Here is a 20,030-nt window from a genome sequence, read left to right on the forward strand (position 1 = left end):
TCTCCAAACTAGACAAGCCCAGAGTCCTCAGCCGCTCCTCACAGGACATGCCTTCCAGCCCTTCACCAGATTTGTTGCCCTGCTCTGGATGCATTCAAGGACCTTCATGTCCTCCTTAAATTGGAGGGCCCAGAACTGCACCCAGTACTCAAGGCGAGGCTGCACCACTGCTAAATACAGTGAGATAATCACCTCTCTCGACCGGCTGGATGTGGTTTGCCCTCTTGGCTGCCAGGGCACACTGATGACTCATATCGAGCCTACTGTCAACCAGCACTCCCAGATCCCTTTCTGCAGGGCATACTTGAGAGTATACACATGAATATACACTCTTCAAAGCACGCAGTAAAATGTAACCAACATAAAAGTAGTAGGAAATACTGCACCTGTACATGGTTTCAGCTTCCACGTCCCCAAACCAGACACGTAAATTTGGAGTGAAGTTCTGTCCTGTAAGTTCCAACATCGCTACATCCCCACCACCGTTCAACTGGAAAGGGAGTGAATAGAAAAAAGAAGAAAATCCACCAAAACCCATGTATTAGTAAAAACAAATACCCCCCCCCCAGAGAAAAAAAATGCTTCACATGGGTACAGGAGCTGTAAACAGTGCTGTTTATCAGCTGGATAAAACCGAAACAAACACACCTACACAACTGAACTGTAAAGTAACACATCTAAAAGATACTGCCAATTAATTTGATATTCTGAAGGAACTTCTAAGTTTTGATAGTGGCCACTTAGCATACAAGTCATCAAGGCTTTGAAAAGAAAGAACAAAGAATCTTTCAGAGAATGTGTCAGGAGAGCTCCAAGTTTTTGCACAGCAGAATGCTGATTTTCTTAATAAGGTTTCTGTCTGGCTCTCTTTGATCTATAATTGGCTGTTTTAAGAGCCAAAATAAATTTCTAAACAATCAACCAGAAGTATAAGTCCTAAGGATATCAATACCATAGCATTTTAAGAAATAAAATTCTTAATGTATAGATCATTATATTATTTTGTGATGGATAGGCTCATGTATTCTGAAATGTAGGCAAGAAATTATTACAACATAAAGTAGTTTTCCTATTTATAAAGCTAGTAAGAATGTTTTCCTACAGCATTCCACAAAAGGCACCATGAAGGTTAAATCAGTATGACAAAAATAACGGCACATATGAGTTGATTTTAAAAAAATAAACTTACTTGAAGACTTTCTACAACAGGCACAGGTGTCACTGGAGCATGGACCGGTCCCATCCCCTCATAAAATGTGTATTCTGCTTTATCTGTGCTAATGATTGTCCAAGAAGCTCCATCATTAATCATTTCTTTATTTGGTTCTTTTGGGCATGGAGTGGCCTTAGAAAGAAAGAAAAGTTTTAAAAATGACCTGTAGACTTGTTTGTCAAGTCAGAGACCTAAAAACCAACACAGCCAGTAACAATGTCTTATTTCAAAAACATGTTTCCTTATGTTTTTCCTCTAACAAAATGACCTAGAGAGTCACATACATTTCAGCAAAACTAGTAGAAAACTAAGACTTGTGAGTACACTGTAACTCTCATATATGATACTGTCACTCTCCAACCTTCTGTTATTATTGGGTTTTATTTTAGTTCAGTTTTCAAAGTTTTAACACTATTCAGTAGCCATTAATCAACAAACTACAGCAACTACAATTAGCTATTTTAAAATAGATTTTTATTAATGCAAAGTGACTAAAACAGCTACAGACTGAAGTGGAATAATTCTCATTAGTTATGATTTTCATCTGGCCAAGATTTCTTTTCTTGAGTGTTCTTCACCATCCACAAAATGATGGAAAACATAAGCTTGTATTTCAGTGTTTGTGCAAAGACATGGGAGAGAAGCTGAAATGACCTTGGAAATTACCCAGAAACTTTCAACTGTCTACTTGTAAATATTACTATGTACGTATACATATATATACGTAGACAGAAAATATACTGACAACTACTTTTTACGTAAACAAAAATTTCTCTGAACAACTCTATCATCTAGAAACAAATAAGGAAGCTGTGTATAGGTTAAACACACACAGAAAAAAATGGGACTCAAAAATTTTAATACCTAAATTCTGTTTTCTTCCGTTACGCTTTAAGGATATCTAGGTATGTAAACATAACCTTCACTCTTCAAAACTGTTTAGATAAACTTCATTTCACACACATTTACCAGTTCAGATGAAAGGAAGTTAAGATCAAAGCTGCATTCTCGTGTTGACTCTTCATTCTGATATGACTATGTAAAAAAGCACTGAAAACAGCTTGCAAGGGAAATGTGCAACAAGGATAGTAACTACAGATCTTTCCAAGCTCAAAACCCAACCGTTATTTTTATTAGAAACATATGGACCTTCTAAATTACTAGCCCAACTTCAAAACTGGAACTGCTGCACACTATTTTGGTGCATGACATTTTTCCTGTAGGTTGACTACAATTCTTGCTGGCATGTACTAATGTACTTTAACGCATGAAATATAATATCATGGCTAGCAAAAAATGAATGACCACGTACAAGAACCTTGACTAGCTTCTCCAGATCTGCTAAGCCCCTGCCACAAAGTGGAAGGTAAATGCCACAGAATTTGTTCCGAAAGTCCTCCTATGTGAAGAATCATTTTAGGAACACATTTTTCCTTCTGTCACTGAAATCCTTGAAAGATTATGATTCTACTTCTAGAGAAGCATTCCTCTTTGTCACTTCCAAATACAGCAGTTTACCTCCAGATACTTTTTTCCTTCCCCCTCTTTCATTTCCTAACCAAACTCTCTCAACAGGTGGCACTGGAAGACTGAAATGCCTTAACACCATGCTTAGCACCTCATGCATTGACTGGCTTCACATGGAGACAGGATGGGAAACAAACAATTGTATAGACAACAGATAAAGGACAGAATTCCCCAAGAACTGGTAAACACAACAAGGACACAGACAACATGAATACAAGGAATATAATATGTTTGGATTTAGGAAAAAAAAAAAAAAATAAAAAAAAAATTCAACAACTGAATACTGCTAACACCCCCCCCACCCTCCCCAAAAAAACCTCAAGAAAGCTCTATACCAAAAGATATTAAAGAAACGAAATTATAATGGATTAGAAAAAGCTGTGGGGTTTGCTTTAGAAGTAGAAAACTAATTAAAGGAAAGCAAAAAGCAAATGGCAGAACTTAACAGTAATTCTCCTTTCAAAATGCACAAAAACCAACAGTGCAGTCTCCTCCCCGAGACTGGTGTTGCAATCAGTTTTATTCAATGTCCTCGCCAGTGTGCTGGTGAAACCAAATCTTCAAATTTCTTCATAATCCTAAATTTTTCAGGTAGTTAAATGCTGTTAAAATTGCAGGGATTTTATGTTCATTCTTATCTCATTTTGGACAGAGAGGGCAAAAAAGTGGTAATGAGCTTAAAGTTAGCTAAAAGTGAGGTTTCTAGAGAAAAGTTCTGTAAACGATGCCCATAAAATACTGAACTTGGAAGTAGTAGTTACAACTCAGGATCCTGGAGTAACCACTGATAGTTTTCTGAACTCACCAGCTCAACATGCAATGGCAGTTGCAAATGGCAGCACAATATTGGACACCATTAAAAAAAAAAATATTGAGAACAAGGTATCAGGTACTATTTTGTCAGTGTAAATCCTTTGTTCGTCCAATTTTGGAATATTGTGTGCAGTTACAGTCTCCCCATCTAAGAAAGCCATGGTGAAAAAAGAGAAGATACAGAAGGGGCAACTAAAATCACCAAGGAGCTGCTGACCTTATAAGAAGAAATTGAAAACACTGTGACTCTCCCATTTGGAGATAAGAAACTAAGATGTTGATGGGCAAGATGAATGCAGAACTGTTGCTCACTTAATCCTGCAAAACTGGAACTAGGAATCACTCACTGAAACTCATGATGATGTAATCTAGAAATGGACACAAGTAAGTGGTGCAACTCCGCTGGCATATGTCAGCATGTTAAACCACAGTATAAGGGCATGCACAAGTTCCTAGAGTGTTTCCATTTCTTCCATTGGAGGAAAGAGAATTCATTGACTAGACAGACATGGAAGAAGGTTATGAGAAAAGAAAAACAGATTTGGAAAGGGACAGATAAAGCTTGTTGCTTTCCATCTTCTGTCTTTTCAAAACAAAGTAATAGACTCACATTCAAAACCAACTGCAAAACTGGCATTCGTACATATTTTGGGAATATTTGGGAAAACTCTGCAACCACACTTCTCATCTACTGAAATAGTTTTAAACAACTCACTTGAAATTGGATTATTCTCTCCTGGGAAAGGCACAAATACATTCTCTCAGTGTCTTTAAGGTAAAATGCACATTTATGGAGCTGCGATACTGGATCATCTGCATCCAATAACGCTGTTTGTTTATCTACTTTTCGAATTATCTGTGAATGAAAATTGCACATGTATATTTAGGACAATTTCTGTACTTCATTACGTCGGAGATTACATATGTACTGTTAGTAAAGGAAGTGAAAGGTCTCTTTTTTTTTTTTTTAATTTCCATGCCTCCTATTTTAAAACCAACATTAGATTCATAATTCTCAACACTTTAGAAACAAGAACACAATATTGAAGTGACACTCAGTACTACAGCTTCAATGTGCTGCATGCATATATACTTTATCGGTTTTGCTATAAGAGTGTTGAAAAAACTTGAAGCTTCAGCAAAATCTACTTTTGTTCCATTTCCTGGTACAAAAGAGCAGTAGGCCAAGTATTAATAGACTTCTACAGAAGCTTCTACCACTGATAGCATCAACAACATTCTGTGACAGACTGGTTGCTGAACGAGAACAGCTGAAAATAAAGATTTACTTTAAAGGTATTGAGATGTCCTAAGTACAGTTTTGCAAATACTACAAATCACAGGGTATCTTAATAGCAGTTGGTCATTAAATATTACTTAAAGACAACTGCAAAGAACAATTGTTCCTTCATTTGGCAGTTCAGTGAAAAAATATCTGCTGACTTAATTCAGATCTGTTAAACTAATTTATTTTTAAAAATTAAAAAAAAGTTATTCCCTTACAGACAGTGGAAATCTGTAGCTTGGAATTTTAACTCAACTTCTAGAAAAAAGTTTAATACTTCATTTTATGCAACATCAGCAGAAGCAGCAGCCAAAGTGCTTGAAGATTTCTAAGTCGACAATCAGAAAGCCAACCATGTCCTCTGGGATTTCTAATGATAATAAATGGCATTATTAGCAATACAAGTTTTAAGGTTAACTTGTTTCTTCAAAGTTGTTTGCATTAACCTATAAAATGTCTACAAGTTACCTTTTAATCACATCACCTTCAATCAATCTTGTAACGCAGCATGATAAATGTTCCCAATAGCAAACAAACCAGGAACCTTTAGCCTAATTTGTTTTAATCTATTTCTACCTACAAGGAAGTTTTCTGGAATCCTAAATGATTGCATCTCCTTTCAGTTATAAGAAAATATTAACACGAAGCCCACAAATAAAGTGAGATCCTCCTACTGAATTTCATGTGCACTGAACCACAGCAGTAGTAACCAGGTCTCGATTTGATGTTTTTTTATTATTTACTCTGAGCAGGCTATCTTCTTTTTTAGCTAAGTTTGATATTCAGAGAGAATTTCTCATTGCAGTCTTTGTAAAATAAGTCTTGGAAAAGGAATGCAGGCTGGTTTTACACTGGTGCTTTCTAAAAATTGTTTCTATTTAAGAGTGGAATTAGCAAAGACAAATAGAAATTAATAATGGGCTGACAAACCACAATTTCACAGATGATCTCATATGAAGCATTGTTTATTATCAGTCACTTAATGCCACCCAAAGTGGAATTTTAAGTGCATAAAACAAGAGAAAAAAATTCTGTAATTATACTTAAATTTATTTATAAAAACCATTACTGTGCATCCAGCAATAAAATAATTTTTTTGGTTCACAAACCTTAACTGGTTATAATCAATTTTGTATCTGTGACAAGGACAAGGGCTGAAACTGTCTCTTCCTAGAAAAATGTTATTCCAAAGGCATTTCCAATGTTCCCTATTTAAAACGGACAGCGTTAATAAACATCGAAAATGATTTTGCAAGCTGATATTGGTATAATTATGTATCCTCAGAAGTATAAAGCACTGCTTTTAGATTCAAATCATTAGAGCATTTTCAAAGCTGTGCTGAACTCAACAAATGGAACAGTCCTACTGGCTGCAAAGGCTTTACTAATCTATTCGATATCAGTATTTAAAGTATTTTGCTACACTGGGACCTACATTACTGTTTTTAAAATAGACATTTTCTTAAGGACAGCTTGCAGATTAACCTATTTTGGCAGGTTTCAATTCTGAAAAATTCCCTATGCTTATTCTACAAGTGGCTCTTTGCTTACAGAATTAAGCTGCAGATATAAAAATACTCTATTAAAATGAATGCCATTTTCCACATAAAACATGTATTCCCAAAAGGAAACATACAAAGCCAAAAATGGTAAACAATGCAAACTCAACTCTGTGATTACACTAAGTAGCCATCTACAAATTACAGCATTGGAGAAATTAAACTGTACCAGTCTTGGGAGTGCCATGCCAGTAACTGAGCATACAAGTTTGACCGTCTGCCCATAATGAATGTAGCCATCCCTCACTGTGAATTCTTCTCCTTCCGATTCATCATCATCCACTGCATGAAACAGAAATGTTCACATTATTTGTTTTAATCACTGTTTTCCTCGATAGCAGGGACATTTAACATCACACTGTTACATCAAATATACACTCAGTAGCAACCCAAATCTGCATATGGGCAATTAATATGGAGGAAAAAATTCAGGACTATTTTTTGTGGGGTAGAGGGAGGGAGGTGAAAAAAATAGATTGCTTCATTTTTACTTACAGAGGTGAATGTAAAATGCTCCCCACTGTTGTGAACTGGCATGGAAATTACCACCTTCTACGTGCAAATATCTGGTGCTAACTGTTTGGGATCGAAGTCTATTAAATAGTGCCACTTTTGTCCCTGACGCAATACATACTGCAAGGAACACATACAGACTTGATATTATAAAATTACTTCGGTACTACACAGAAAAATAACAAGAAGTCATAAATACAGTAAAATAAACTGATGAATACTAGAAATCAATAAATAATTCTCAACTATTTGTTAATTTGGAAAATATTTATATTTGTGACAGACGAAAAATAATCACAAAATTACAAGTGGGATGCTGTTTACCAAAGTCATGCTAGTTCACAGAATTTTGCCACTTGGCCAAGCAGGCCAGTGCTTGCCAGCTGAAAACTGTTCATAGTTCTCCAACAACTGATTATTTGAGCAGAAGCTTTAGCTTGCCATTGTGAAGTACTTAGAGAACTTTCAGTGATCATTTGAAGTATCAAGAAAAATTATTCTTACAAATCACAATCAACTGAAAGGAAGACAGACATAACTATGTAAAATTGTAACCATGCAACTTGAAATTTCCTCAGATCTGAACTTACTCATAATTCAAGAGAGAGAAATGCTAAGTCTGCTCTCCTAAAAAAAAAATCACCAACTAGCATTTTGCCATCAAAACAGGCATGTTTCTTCTACTTGGTTCATATTTACTATCGAAGAATGCTTGGTTCATATTCACTGTCCATCAAAAACTATCTGTCTGAATACAAAGTCAACAGTGCATACTCTGAGCCCACGGGCGTGAACTGCACAGCAACAGATTGCCTTTAGTCATGTGGCAAGCTAGCGGCCCCGAGATCCACATTCCATAGGTGAATGGGTTCCAGCCCAACACAGATGGAAGAGCCTTTTAAAGCACTAGTGAAGAGAGAGAGAAAAAACAAACAAAAAAAAGGGTATCTCTTGAGGTGCTCCAGTGGTATGCAGACAAAAACTTTGGAGGAAAAGCAAAAATGCTCCCAATTATACATTAGCACCAGAGATATCTTTAGTTGAAAAACACTGGTAAGCAAAGAAATCTGGGTGAATTATCACCAGACAGATTTCTTAACTAATTACTTAAAAGGAACCATGCAAAACATAATAAAAATAAAAACATGAAAATGGCATGAGACAGTAGGGAGGTGGCTGTGATGTGACAAGTGCAGTTGGGATAACATGATGCTATGCATTTATCACAATCTGAAAGCTATCTCTTTGATACTGACCAAAACATCCTAGGCACCAGATCATGGCAACTCAAGAGATCCAACAGCTTCGAAAGCTGAGGCAGAACATTCTTTATGCATTTGTCTACAGGGACTCGCTCCTCCAAATAAAATTTTTTTGGTGGACCATTTACATTTACTAAATAATTAACTGACTGCATAAAACTCAAGAATGTAACCTATCTATATTGGAATATTTCATAATACACTGACATGTACAGTTCTGAAATATATTAGGAAAAAACAGAAATTGAAAATTTTATTGCATTTACTTTGTAGTCAGAACTCAGGATACATAAGAAAAAATTAGCAGGAGGCAAAATGAATTGCTACATAGAGGAAAGAACTCTCAAATACTTACAGTCTGCATTTTTCAGTGACTGTTTCTTTTTAGAAGGTTTGGAGATGACTTTGATCCGTTTACTGAGGAACACACCGATGTCGTCACTATTGCCATAGAACATTTTTACTGATAACATGAAGTGCTTTCTCTTGTCTGAGTCTGATATGTATAATGTTTTGGCAGTGCAATAATTCTGTAGGTGAAAACATACTGTTGTTTCTTCTTTCAAGTCACAGTTCAAGAAACTATGCATATTTAATTATGAACGAAATAGGAAAACTGATGTAAGTTTCTAAAACAGATCAGAAAACTGCTTTTTCCATCTCTTCCATATGGATCTCTTCTATGACTACTGTTTAGCTTTGTGAAGTTTAGCACCCAACTTCAGTACTTGAGCATCCTTCTGAAGACCCTTACCAGGACTGGAAAACAGATGATTGGAGACTGTAGCTCTGTCAAAACCATCTCTGAATGGTTAAGAGCACTACGCTACTAAAAGTAACATTTGAGTAGAGCTACACAGGCCTTACACTAGGCATGCACAAGAGGCTGCCTGTGCAGAAAATGTGCTGAGTCAAACTCTTCTTGAAAGAATGGGAGATGACTGAGTTTTGAAACACCAGATAGTTACTTTTGGCTATGTGTTTACACTAGATGACAACAGGAGCTTAAAGAAAAAAAAACTCAAAAAGAACTTTTGTCATTCTTTTCCTGTTCAACAACATATGAACCATTTTTAAGTAGACTGTGCTGGAAATACCAGGTAGCTATCAAATACTACTTAATAAAACAACCAGCTAAAATGAGCACTCACATGCTGCCAGTTCTATTCCAACTAAGTCATCACAAATATCTCTAAAAAAAAAATCTCCTAGCAATTTATATAATTGCAAAAAAATAATCTCCTAATTTTATTAAGATGTTATTTTAAATGTATTTTTATGCAAAGGGACTAAAAGACCACTTCTAGTAGCAAATGTTGTTCAGATACTTCCTTGAAGAGATTATGCATTCATGCAAGCTAGGGCGAGGGACACAGGAGTTTGGGCCAGAAACCTTACTTCAGTTAACCACTGGTGCCTATCAAATAACCTAACAGTCTTCTGAACCTGAATCAGCAACCTGCAAATGAAAGGTTAGTACCCTGCTATGATCACATGAACCAAATCCACCTATTCAATTGTCCTACATACTTTTGAGGGATTTTTTTAAAACCACTTAAGTAATATCTGCTACAGTGTAACAAAAGCTATCAAAAATAAGCAAAGGTATTCACTGAAATATGCACCATGTAGCTATAATAGCCTTTGCACTCATCTGAGCGGTTTATTACAATTCTTCTACCTTTCCTTCCAAGTTGAGCTGCTGCATTTCTTGGTCGCTGTTTCCTATTCCAATGAAGGCGCAAGGTTGTGACTCTTGCTCAGTGCAACCATCCCGTTCCATTTGCTCTTTTTTTTTCTTCCATCCACTGCCCATAAGATACACACATGGAGGAGGGCAAAAGAACCTGAAAATGAAAAATGCATTATGAGATTGCATACAGATTTCAACAGAATTCTTGAGACAGAAACTTGTGTACCCAAAGCTTTCTCAGCTCATTCACACTCTGCATTTCAGTTTATACATGCACACCCTTCATTTGCCTTCAAGATTTTCTAAAATGCAAATCAAAAAAAGAGAAAAAGGAAAATCAGCATTAGCTGCACCGTCTCTGAGTATATTTCCAGTTTGATATATGATAGGTAACAGTCTGCATCTCTATAAAATGGAAATGCTTTCTACCCTTACAAAGACAAGATTCATGATGTTTCCTGACGGAACTGTCAGCTTCAGAAACCACACAATAAAATACCTCAAAAATAAAATTTAACACTTCCACAGTAGCAGCACAAGAGAACACTTCCACTAGCCCAGCCATGAATCATAAAGCTGAAATTTATAGTTATCTGACATCAGAATAGGCTATTGTAACTTTACTGCTGTAAGAATAGAAGCTCTGAAATTTGAAATCAACATGAACAGGAAGAGTAAGCAGTAATAAACGTTATCAAACAGCACACACTATGTATCCCCTTTTTGATAGCTATTATGTCTTTTGCTTCTTATCTTCTGCCACCCGACCTCTGTTCCAGCTTTCTTCATGAAGATGCTGAGTGATGCAGTAGGGGTATATTTAAGAACAACGTGAGTTTCTGTTACATGCCAATGAAATCCTACTCTTCCTACTACAAAGTTTTGGTCTCAAAACCAGGAACACATTTCCTACTGAAAAGTAGTGCATTTATTCCAAACAGCACATATGATGTGACCTAATTTCCCTCTCAAATGCTTCTCTTCCCTAAAGGAAAAATGATCTTAGAGGACTTAATGTTTGTGAGGGAGACAGTGCAATGACAGTGGTCAAGATCATAAAATTCATATTAAGGTACAAGGTGTAAATTAGATTGGTCATGTAGAAAACAAATATATATGTCCTATATCACCCCACATCTAGATACAAATAACATAATTGTCGTTAAAAATCTATTCTGAGCTCATCTACCAGTTGCTGCAACTTTCAGCGGGTTTTAGGAAAACAGAAAACCAAAATAAAGTAAGAAATAACAGATTTAGCATTATACCGAGAAAGCTTCTACTGTAGACAACTGTGATCACATTTAAAAAAACCATATAGATATAAACAGATACTTATCTGTGGGTGGGAAGGAAGCAAGAGGATAAGAGAGAGTCACATCTTTATTAAACTGGCAAGGGGTCAAGTGAGGGCAACGATCACGCCCAAGTACTGTACAGGAGGCCTACTCTACTTTGCCATCCCAGGCAGGAGAAACATGGTGGTGGTCCTCTGTGAACAATACTTTTCAAGTGAGGGTTATAAACTAACTCCAAGGTTAGGAACTATAACTTTTTGGGGAAAAAACCTTCATTCAAGAGCTGATCTTTTGAAAACAAACTCAGATTGCCAGAAAAAGCACACTGCATATCTAGTCAGCTTCTGAACTTTCAAACTTGAAACACAATATAAGATCCTGTCAGTGTTAATGGATGCATCCCACTAATTTTCTTCTCAACCATTAAAAGCTAGTTCCAATAAATAAATTATACACAGACTAAAAATGAATATCAATCTTTGTTAACAGAGTAACGCTTTGCAAAAAAAAACCCACAAACCCCTTGTATTCCAAGTAGGTAAAACACCATAAAGCAAACATCACACATTTACCTTTCTTCTTCATGTACACTCTTTTGTATTTATCTTACTGGTTAGACCACAAGAAAAAAAATCCCAAACTTTTTTGATATCCTTTTTAATTTCAGCTTTATTCTAAACCAAGTCCTTTGAATAATTATGGCCACTAGATGGCAACGAAGACCTATAAGAAACAAGTTTTAACCCATTGTTGAAGAGAAAACAAGCCACAACAATTAAGTGATCTTTTTATATTAGAACACAGACAAAAACCTTGGAAAACTATGACTTACTGAACAAAGAAACTTTTGAAGCTGAGACAATTTTAAGTTTGGTTAAAACTACCAAACAAGAAGAAAGAGTCTGGACATTCACGATTTGAATGGGTTTTCTCATGTACCAGCCTCTTACCCTTCAGATACAGACAAGTACAGTCTCGGGACTTTTTACTTCGTATTTACAATCCCATGAACTCATGTACAGACGAGATCAACTATAAATTTTATATCCAATATCGTGTGAGTAAACCATGAGTATCTTGATATTTCTAATTTTCACAGAGGATTAATGAAAGTGTCTTTCATATATATAAAATAACTGCTGGAAACAGGTTTCTCATTAATATAACATTTCAGATGTCTATAGGAATGTAAATGAAAATGTGTGAAAGGCTGGCTTTCAGATAACTATGAAGAAAAGAGAAAAAACAAAAATCACCTCCCCAGAATAAGTAATTTAGGTAAAGTGATTTCTGGTATTACTGATGGGAAATAAGGTAGGACAACCTTTGGTGGAACAAACGAAAATATTCTTTCTTCAACCTTTAATTTACAGGGCCCTACCTCTCTTCTTTCTTTAACCACAAAATTAAAGTAAAACAGAGTAAGAAGTAAAAAATTATTCTGAAGCATTAATCTGACCTATAGGAAAAGGAAAACTGTGTTGGAAAGGCAGCTGTGTCTGGTTCTTCTGAGACTGTTCAGAATTTTCAGTACAAAAAGTAATGGTGGAAAATCATGTAGGATGCAATTTCTTCACTGGATTTACAACATATTCTCTTAATACCTCTTCTCCATGCCCTGAGCAGACTGACAATTCCCTGCTGAAAGAGCAGTAAAACAACTCATTACATTCTTCCATGGAGTGCACACCTAACAACTTGACCTAAAAACCACATGAAATCTGTCAGGGATCAACCCTGTGAGCTCTTTCATTACTGGAAGTATACCAACCAGGAATGTCTTTCCTGAACAAAACCTATTCCACACTTATAGTTGCACGACAAGATGCAGATCCAGCATTTCCTACTTGCTGATATAAAGCACAGTGTAACATTTTGGGATACCACATCTCTTCATGTATCTGACATATCTCTACAACATTTTGTTCTGAACTCATAGTTTCCCAGAACCAGCTCTCTGTGATGGTCCTCCTTCCATGAATTTGTGATCAGTGTAATTAAAACGATGGGCAGTTTTAAATGAACATTGAAACTGATAGTAGCCAGGAAAGGTCAGATGATCAATCTCCAAAAAGCAAAGGGCGTCCCCATAGTGCCTTCTTACACTAGAATTTCATGGGCCACTCAAGTGGGGAAAGACCACAGTATTACCAACCTCCTGTTAGACTCCAGGCTCAATAACCCAGTATAGCAAACAGAAGCAAGCTGTTACTCATCTGTTCTGACAGAACTGTTCCATCTGACCACCTGGAAACTGAACATTCTTCCACGGCAAGAAAACCAAGCTGAGATTTGTCTACGGATGCTCTCCTTTATTCCAAATGAAGGGAAGAACAAGATAATTTCTAGTGGTTTCTGAGTCTTGACTGCGGCAGAAAGTGTAATAGGTTGACTCTCTGGAACCACCTGGAATATTGTTTTAAATCAGATAATCACCAAAGGAGAGAACAATATTCCTTCAGTCAATTCCGGCCAATCAATATGTAGAAAAATACATAGTTCAAGTAAAGAAGCTACCCTACCTAAACTTGCCAGGAAGCATGGGGTAGAAAATAAAATCAGCTCATGTCATTGCTACCTAGTTTTGATGTACTCAATGCTCTTTCCAAACCATAGGCTTCTGTCCACAAAGATTTGCTTTTTCCAATCATCCAAGTAATACCTGTGTTCATCTTACAGAAGTCTTTGCCTTCAGAAGGATTTAGAGGTGTCTAACCAGATAGTTTTATGTTCAGGGTGACATTAGCAGTAAGTTCTTCCTTTGCACCCGTTGGTCAGTTCCCAGTAGGTCAAGGCAGGAGGTGTTTGTCAACTATCCATACTGTTCTGAGCAGGAAACTACACAGCAGTCTCCTTTCCTTCTTAGGAACTGGAAGAACTAATAACATCCACTAAAGAATTCAATACAACAACAAACAAATGCAAAATCATTAGGTGTTAGAGTGCTAAGGATGAAGCAGTGGAGCCATGGGGTAAGCCCTGGAAACAGTTATGCTCTCAATAACAACAGTGTTAACCAGAGGGCAGGCACACTCAGTTCAGTCAAGGGAAGTATTTGAGCAGAAATTACAGGAGCTCCTTCACTAACAGCCATAAACCAAGACACAGCTAGACCGTTCTCAGGCTAATCAGTATTGATAATGTTTAAACTAGGAACAGCATGTAATTCACAAATACCAGTCTGTCTGAGTCTCTCATGAACTATGTCTTGGAATCCAAAATACTTTAGTCCTTTAAACTGTTGAATGTTCACACTGTTCAGATCTCAGTGAACAGTAAATATGGAAAAAGCACAAGAAGCACAAGCAGAACACCCATATTCATCGGGACTAAAATGACTTGAGTCTCTATCAGCTGAATGCCTTTGAAAGATGACAGCCACCCAACAGGAAACACTAAGCAAAAAGTCTTAAATTCAACTAAAGTCCATCCACTGAGCTTCTTACCTCCTGGCTTCTTTGTTAAACTAAAGAACACTAACTTTGGGAAGAGCAAGGCTAATAAGAAGAATCCACTCAAACAAGAAAGAAACATCCTTTCATTACTGATATTTACAGACAAGTATCAGGAACGCTCTTAAATTAACCCAGAAAGTCTCCATCCACAGGACAACCACCTGGAATTGTGTTTCTGTGAAGCCTATTTAAACCAGCCCATACTACGTGAGATCTCATCGTCTACAGCAAGTTCTCAACAGAGTATTTCACCATCTACTAAGCCTCATCAAAACACTGAAAGGTAGTTCTTGTGCTAACCTTTTAATTATGCCATGCAAAGTTTATTAATAATGATTTCCATGATGTCACAACAAACTTGGTTTAAAGATGGAACAAAAGGTGGAAGTTTGTTTAGGGTTTTTTTAGGTTCTACTTGAAAAACATGTAAAATTTAAGAAATAATTCCTTTTGCAACATGAATTCTTAGTTACAGAGATAGTGCAATTTAACTTATTCATTATGGATCAAAAATTAACCAGGTTATATCCATGCCATAATGAAGTCCCATGGAAAACATGAAATTTCTCCATAAAAACAAGCATGAAATAAGTTTCTGTCCACAAAGCAAAGCAGATGTATGCAAAACAAGTAATTTCAGAAATGGTATTTAATGTGAGAATGGTGAAAACTTGATTATCAGTTGCATAAAGCAGCCTTAAACCTTTACTAATTTTGCTCAGTCCAGCAGCATGAAGAATCAAAAGGCATATTCTGCTATGAAAAAAACAGAAGCAATTAAAAAAACTAAAAGAAAGAAAGAAAGAAGCTAATTCATCATTCAGTTTCATTAAGTACCTTAGGGCACACATGGATCCAAGGATTTAATAGCTGACATTTTTCTTTATGCTGATAACAACAGGACATCATTACTGATGCTAACAGTCTGGGAACTAGGACAACAGTACCAGAGACAGTCTAAATGGTGTGTTAAAACATAAGAAAAACTAAAATTTTTAAACTGAAAAATGAAATCTTAGTATGTGATCCAAACTTTCATTTCATACCCATACCTGAATTGCAGTTATTTCACCATAATATTATTTTGCCATAAACATCCAAACATTTTCATTTCTTGTCATCTTTTGCAAAACTCTGCAATTCTCTACACTCATTTGACATGCTTTCATTTTTAAAGAGGTAAATTTGAGACACTTTTTATGAACAAATGCAGTTGTGCCGAGACAGGCAACTGAACTGCACCTCACAAAACCTGCAGTGGTAAAAGAATGTCTAATTCCAGTTAGCAACTGTTTCAAGCAGTGAGAAACCAATGACTAGTTTACCGAACATTACCAGTACTTAGGTAATATATGTGCCACTGTGACTTTTAACAGCATCATGTCTATTCAAAGCAACAGGAATTTATGGCAATGCTATGAAATGCATAAAAGCTTTCAGAAACTGTTAGCAAATAACAATTTGAAGCTTTGCCCTCTATTCTTCAGAATATTTATGTAAGTTTTCCAAACAGTAATGGAACTCTTAATAATCAAAATTACATACTTCATCTTTTTATTTTCTCCCTTCTTCTGATGCAATTTGCTCTCCAAAATAAGGATACACAGGACAGTTTTGCAAAATGTTCCTGCCCTCATGAACTGCTCTGGCCCTGGGAGAACAAAGTGACTGAAATTACAGTTACGCTGTTTAGAAAGTCACTGTCTTATCTGCAGGCACCCCCTCATTTTTGGGGAGAAATATGCTTAACTCCTTTGCAGTGATGAGTTAACTATGCAACTCTTGAATAACAATCCAATCTGAGAAGATAAGAGGTCCCTATATTGTCATGATAAATCTTTCTGGCTGTTTGCTGCAAAGGGTTAAAGTTACAATTTACAACAAGTAAGGCCCTGCATTGTAACCCTTTTGCATTTAAGCATGGCAGTGAACAAGAGGGCTGTATAGTTACGTAGCAGATATACAGCATATTTGCCTGCTTCTGTGTCCTTCCTCCTTCTTCTGTCACTGACTTCACAATTTGATTCTCATCAAGAATTTCAGAAACATCTAAAAAGCACTTTGAGTAAACAATTCCATGGAGCTGCAGAACCTGGACACTGCCCAAAAGAAAGGACTTGAGACACTGGCTAACAGAAAAGACGACACATATTGAAAGACAAGTACTCAGGCACAGAATACTGAAGAACAGTTGAAAATAGTCTGCATCTCTGTGATTCACAGACATCGGTGATTCAGATTGGTAACAACAAACTGAGAACTTCACAGGCTTAATTCTAACATTTCTGTTCTCTAACACTTTCATACATAAATATGTTAAAATCACAAATCTCAGAAAACTGTAAAAAACATAATGATGCAACAGGACTTACACAACAGTGACAAAAGAAAAGTTAAAGCTTCAAAACCATTAATGTGCTGAATATGTAAGTCTTTTGTGGTAAACCAATATTAATAATACAAAGGATCTGAAAACTAACCAAATACTATGCTACTTAATTTTGTGTAGTTTAAGGTAATTTAACCATTTATATCTAAAGAAAATTCTATTTCATCATGAGAGGACTAGAAATCTGCATATGAAGGACCATATAATTTTTTTCTACTAGTCATGCAATAAAAACATCACAGAGAAGACTGCAGGAAATTCACCTTTGCCTAAAAAGCATTCATCCTCATGTCTTCCTTTAGATCCTGTCCCTTAGAAAACCACCTATTATTGTAACTTATACTGTATTGATTTTTACAAGAGAATGTTTATCATAAATATGGTTATGATTGACCTGTCATTCTTTTTAAAGCTATTACAGATATGATTCAGAAAAGTATCTTACTGAGGCTAGCAATTTCCCTTTCATACTAATTTGAAACTACTCAGGAAAAAAGCTCCTCTACAAATAGTTACTGTAAATCAGCTTGTTTACTCCAGACTTAAAATGGAAGGCTTAAAATTAGAGCCGTTATAGTTCAATGGAAGAAAAACTTCAACCACAGATAAGAGAATCTGTTGATAGAAACAGGCATCACTACATTGAATGCCACAGGTTTGCAGCATTTGTTACATAATTAAATGATTTAGGAGAAGACATGTTGTTTTACGTTTCTTCAGACTATGGCACAATTTGACAAACTCTGTAATGTACTACGCACCAGACTACACGCTACAGTTTCCCTGGTTGGGAGCTGTAGAGGAAGTTAGGAAAGAATAGAGACTCACCTTTTTTCATTTCCGTATGATTTCTGCGCAACTTTCGCATGGAGTATTAGCACTGTTTGATCACCTCGCTCCTTTAGGTAATTTCGCATTGCTTCCCTAAAAAAAAAAAAAAAATCAAAAGACAAAATAAGCTTTGAAAATTCTTTTGGTTTTGTTTAAAATTATAATAATCCAAAGACAGCTTTAGGACAAAAAAAACCCCAAACGCCTGAAATTCAAAAAAGGCAACCATTAATAGGGTCAATATGAGCTTGTTTTGTTTGTTAAGACAATTACACAGCAAAAAGAAGCAACCATCTTGCATAAAGCTAGCAGTAGGGGTCTGTGGTCATTTACAATTTCTACATTCTCCCCCCAAAAAAACCATGCCTGTGATCTAAAATTGTATCAATTCCCATCACTATATACCACATTCAAAGCTTGATTTTACAAAGTACCATGACACAAATATTTGATTAAAACACACTTTATTAATTCAATATTGTCTCCTTAACCAATTTAGTCTGTCATGATAATGACAAATTGTTCTGAAATTTTATTTAAGCTATTAACTAAATCAATGCAATGTTTATATAAAAGTTTTCTTTTGGTTGTGAAGATGCTAAGAAATGGTTAAATTTTTCAGCTTGTTTCATTTAATTTTCTGGAGAAAGCCTCTACTTCCTGCATACAATCAGGTAAACAAAATAAATAAATTCGATTTTCTATCGTTCATCATCACTGTAATGACAAACGTCATACAAAAGCTATAATTACCTCAAACGCACCAACAGCAATTTCTTGAGAGATGTAAGAGAACAATACACCCTATCATTCTTCTGTATAATAATCTAACTGTTCATTAAGCAGCATGCCAAATTCAACACCCTAGGGTTTAGCTGTGTCGGAGTGCTGACAGGAACACTTTTCTAGTCCCTGGAGGAACTTTTGCAGGTTGAATGCCCACCAATGCACTCCTCTTCAAAGTAGTCAATGAGAGAAACAAATTCTGAATTTAACAAGAAGTTACATGAAGAGATGAAACCCTACAGAAAAGGGATTTTTGGGTTTCGGTGTTGTTTTTATGAGTGTGTGTGTGTGGTTTTTTGTGTGTGTGTGTGAACTGCATCCAACCATTCTACTTCCTTTGGACAGATCTAGAGAACCGAACATCTCCGGTGAAAAAAGATGGAAGATAAAAAGCCATATTCTGTTGACAAGCCCTCTTCCAACAGAAATCCCCACATATAGTTTCACAGAGGAAAGCAAGCAGATGGGGGGTGGGGGTGATGGAGGTGGTAACAAGGGGGGAAGGCAAGGGGAGAAGGCACAGGTTGGACAACAATTGAGCTTTGCTAATGATGTTTTGTAATTCTTGAATTTATCATGCCTGCATAATACAGTGATCAGTGTGCTAGACTTCCTGTGTAAACACCAGGATATAAGAGCAAAGACTTGAATTACTGTTTTAAATTTGGACTAACTTGATCTGTTTACATTTGACAGTGGTAAAACTGATGTTTACCCATGAAAACACAGATGGAAGAACTGTCTCAAAGCACACAGACTTACTTTATTTACAACCATTGTTCAAGAATATATTTTAAACCACAAAACATAATTCACTGTGAAATTATTATTATACATTTCATTATGATATATATTAGCTGCATTTAAGTGGTTTAAAAACCTTTATCTGACAATTTGAAATACTCTATAAAGAGTAATGGGGTACTAAATTAAAAACATCTGTCATACTAAAAACTTTTAACTTGACTACCATTAAAAAAAACTCTCAAAACCAGCAACCCATGCACAAAAACACTAGGTGCTATCTAATGTTCATTTAGCACTGTATGAGGAAGAAATTTTGCCTTTTCTGTTGGTCTATTGATACAGCGGGCTTGTACAATCCAAGCTCCTAGAACTAGGAATGTTCCCCTCCAACCCCTCCCAGTGATAAAGAAAACACATAACCATTGCAATTCTTACACGATGTTTTTCATTATTACATCTTAAAACTTGCCACGAAGGTAGTACTATTATAGTTTATATCTATAAACAACTAGCACAGTATGAAAGAAGTAGTGGTGTTCTGCTAGAGCTTGGACAATGATCAATAGGTTATTAGACAAACAGGACTGCCTTTACACAAAAAAAAAAAAAAAAAAAAAAAACAGAATACTTTTCCAACAATTGAACTAAATGCCTTTAAG

General features: G+C 36.0%; 1 protein-coding gene across 3 annotated transcripts in view; it reads right to left on the reverse strand.

The window, feature by feature from the left end:
• Nucleotides 1-20,030, reverse strand: part of RBPJ (recombination signal binding protein for immunoglobulin kappa J region) — a 60,961-nt gene that overhangs the window by 5,144 nt on the left and 35,787 nt on the right. For all 3 annotated transcript variants that reach the window (XM_042807941.1, XM_042807940.1, XM_032984484.2), the window contains exons 3-10: nt 17,836-17,931; nt 9,854-10,019; nt 8,528-8,702; nt 6,893-7,030; nt 6,567-6,679; nt 4,269-4,409; nt 1,190-1,345; nt 387-490 (exon numbers count right to left, since the gene is read on the reverse strand). In XM_042807941.1, the coding sequence (XP_042663875.1) occupies nt 387-490; nt 1,190-1,345; nt 4,269-4,409; nt 6,567-6,679; nt 6,893-7,030; nt 8,528-8,702; nt 9,854-10,019; nt 17,836-17,931 (1,089 nt within the window). The remainder of the gene's footprint in view (nt 1-386; nt 491-1,189; nt 1,346-4,268; nt 4,410-6,566; nt 6,680-6,892; nt 7,031-8,527; nt 8,703-9,853; nt 10,020-17,835; nt 17,932-20,030) is intronic.

This window comes from Tyto alba, unplaced genomic scaffold (genome assembly GCF_018691265.1).
Source record: "Tyto alba isolate M040663 unplaced genomic scaffold, T.alba_DEE_v4.0 Super-Scaffold_6, whole genome shotgun sequence".
Taxonomy (NCBI): Eukaryota; Metazoa; Chordata; class Aves; order Strigiformes; family Tytonidae; genus Tyto; species Tyto alba.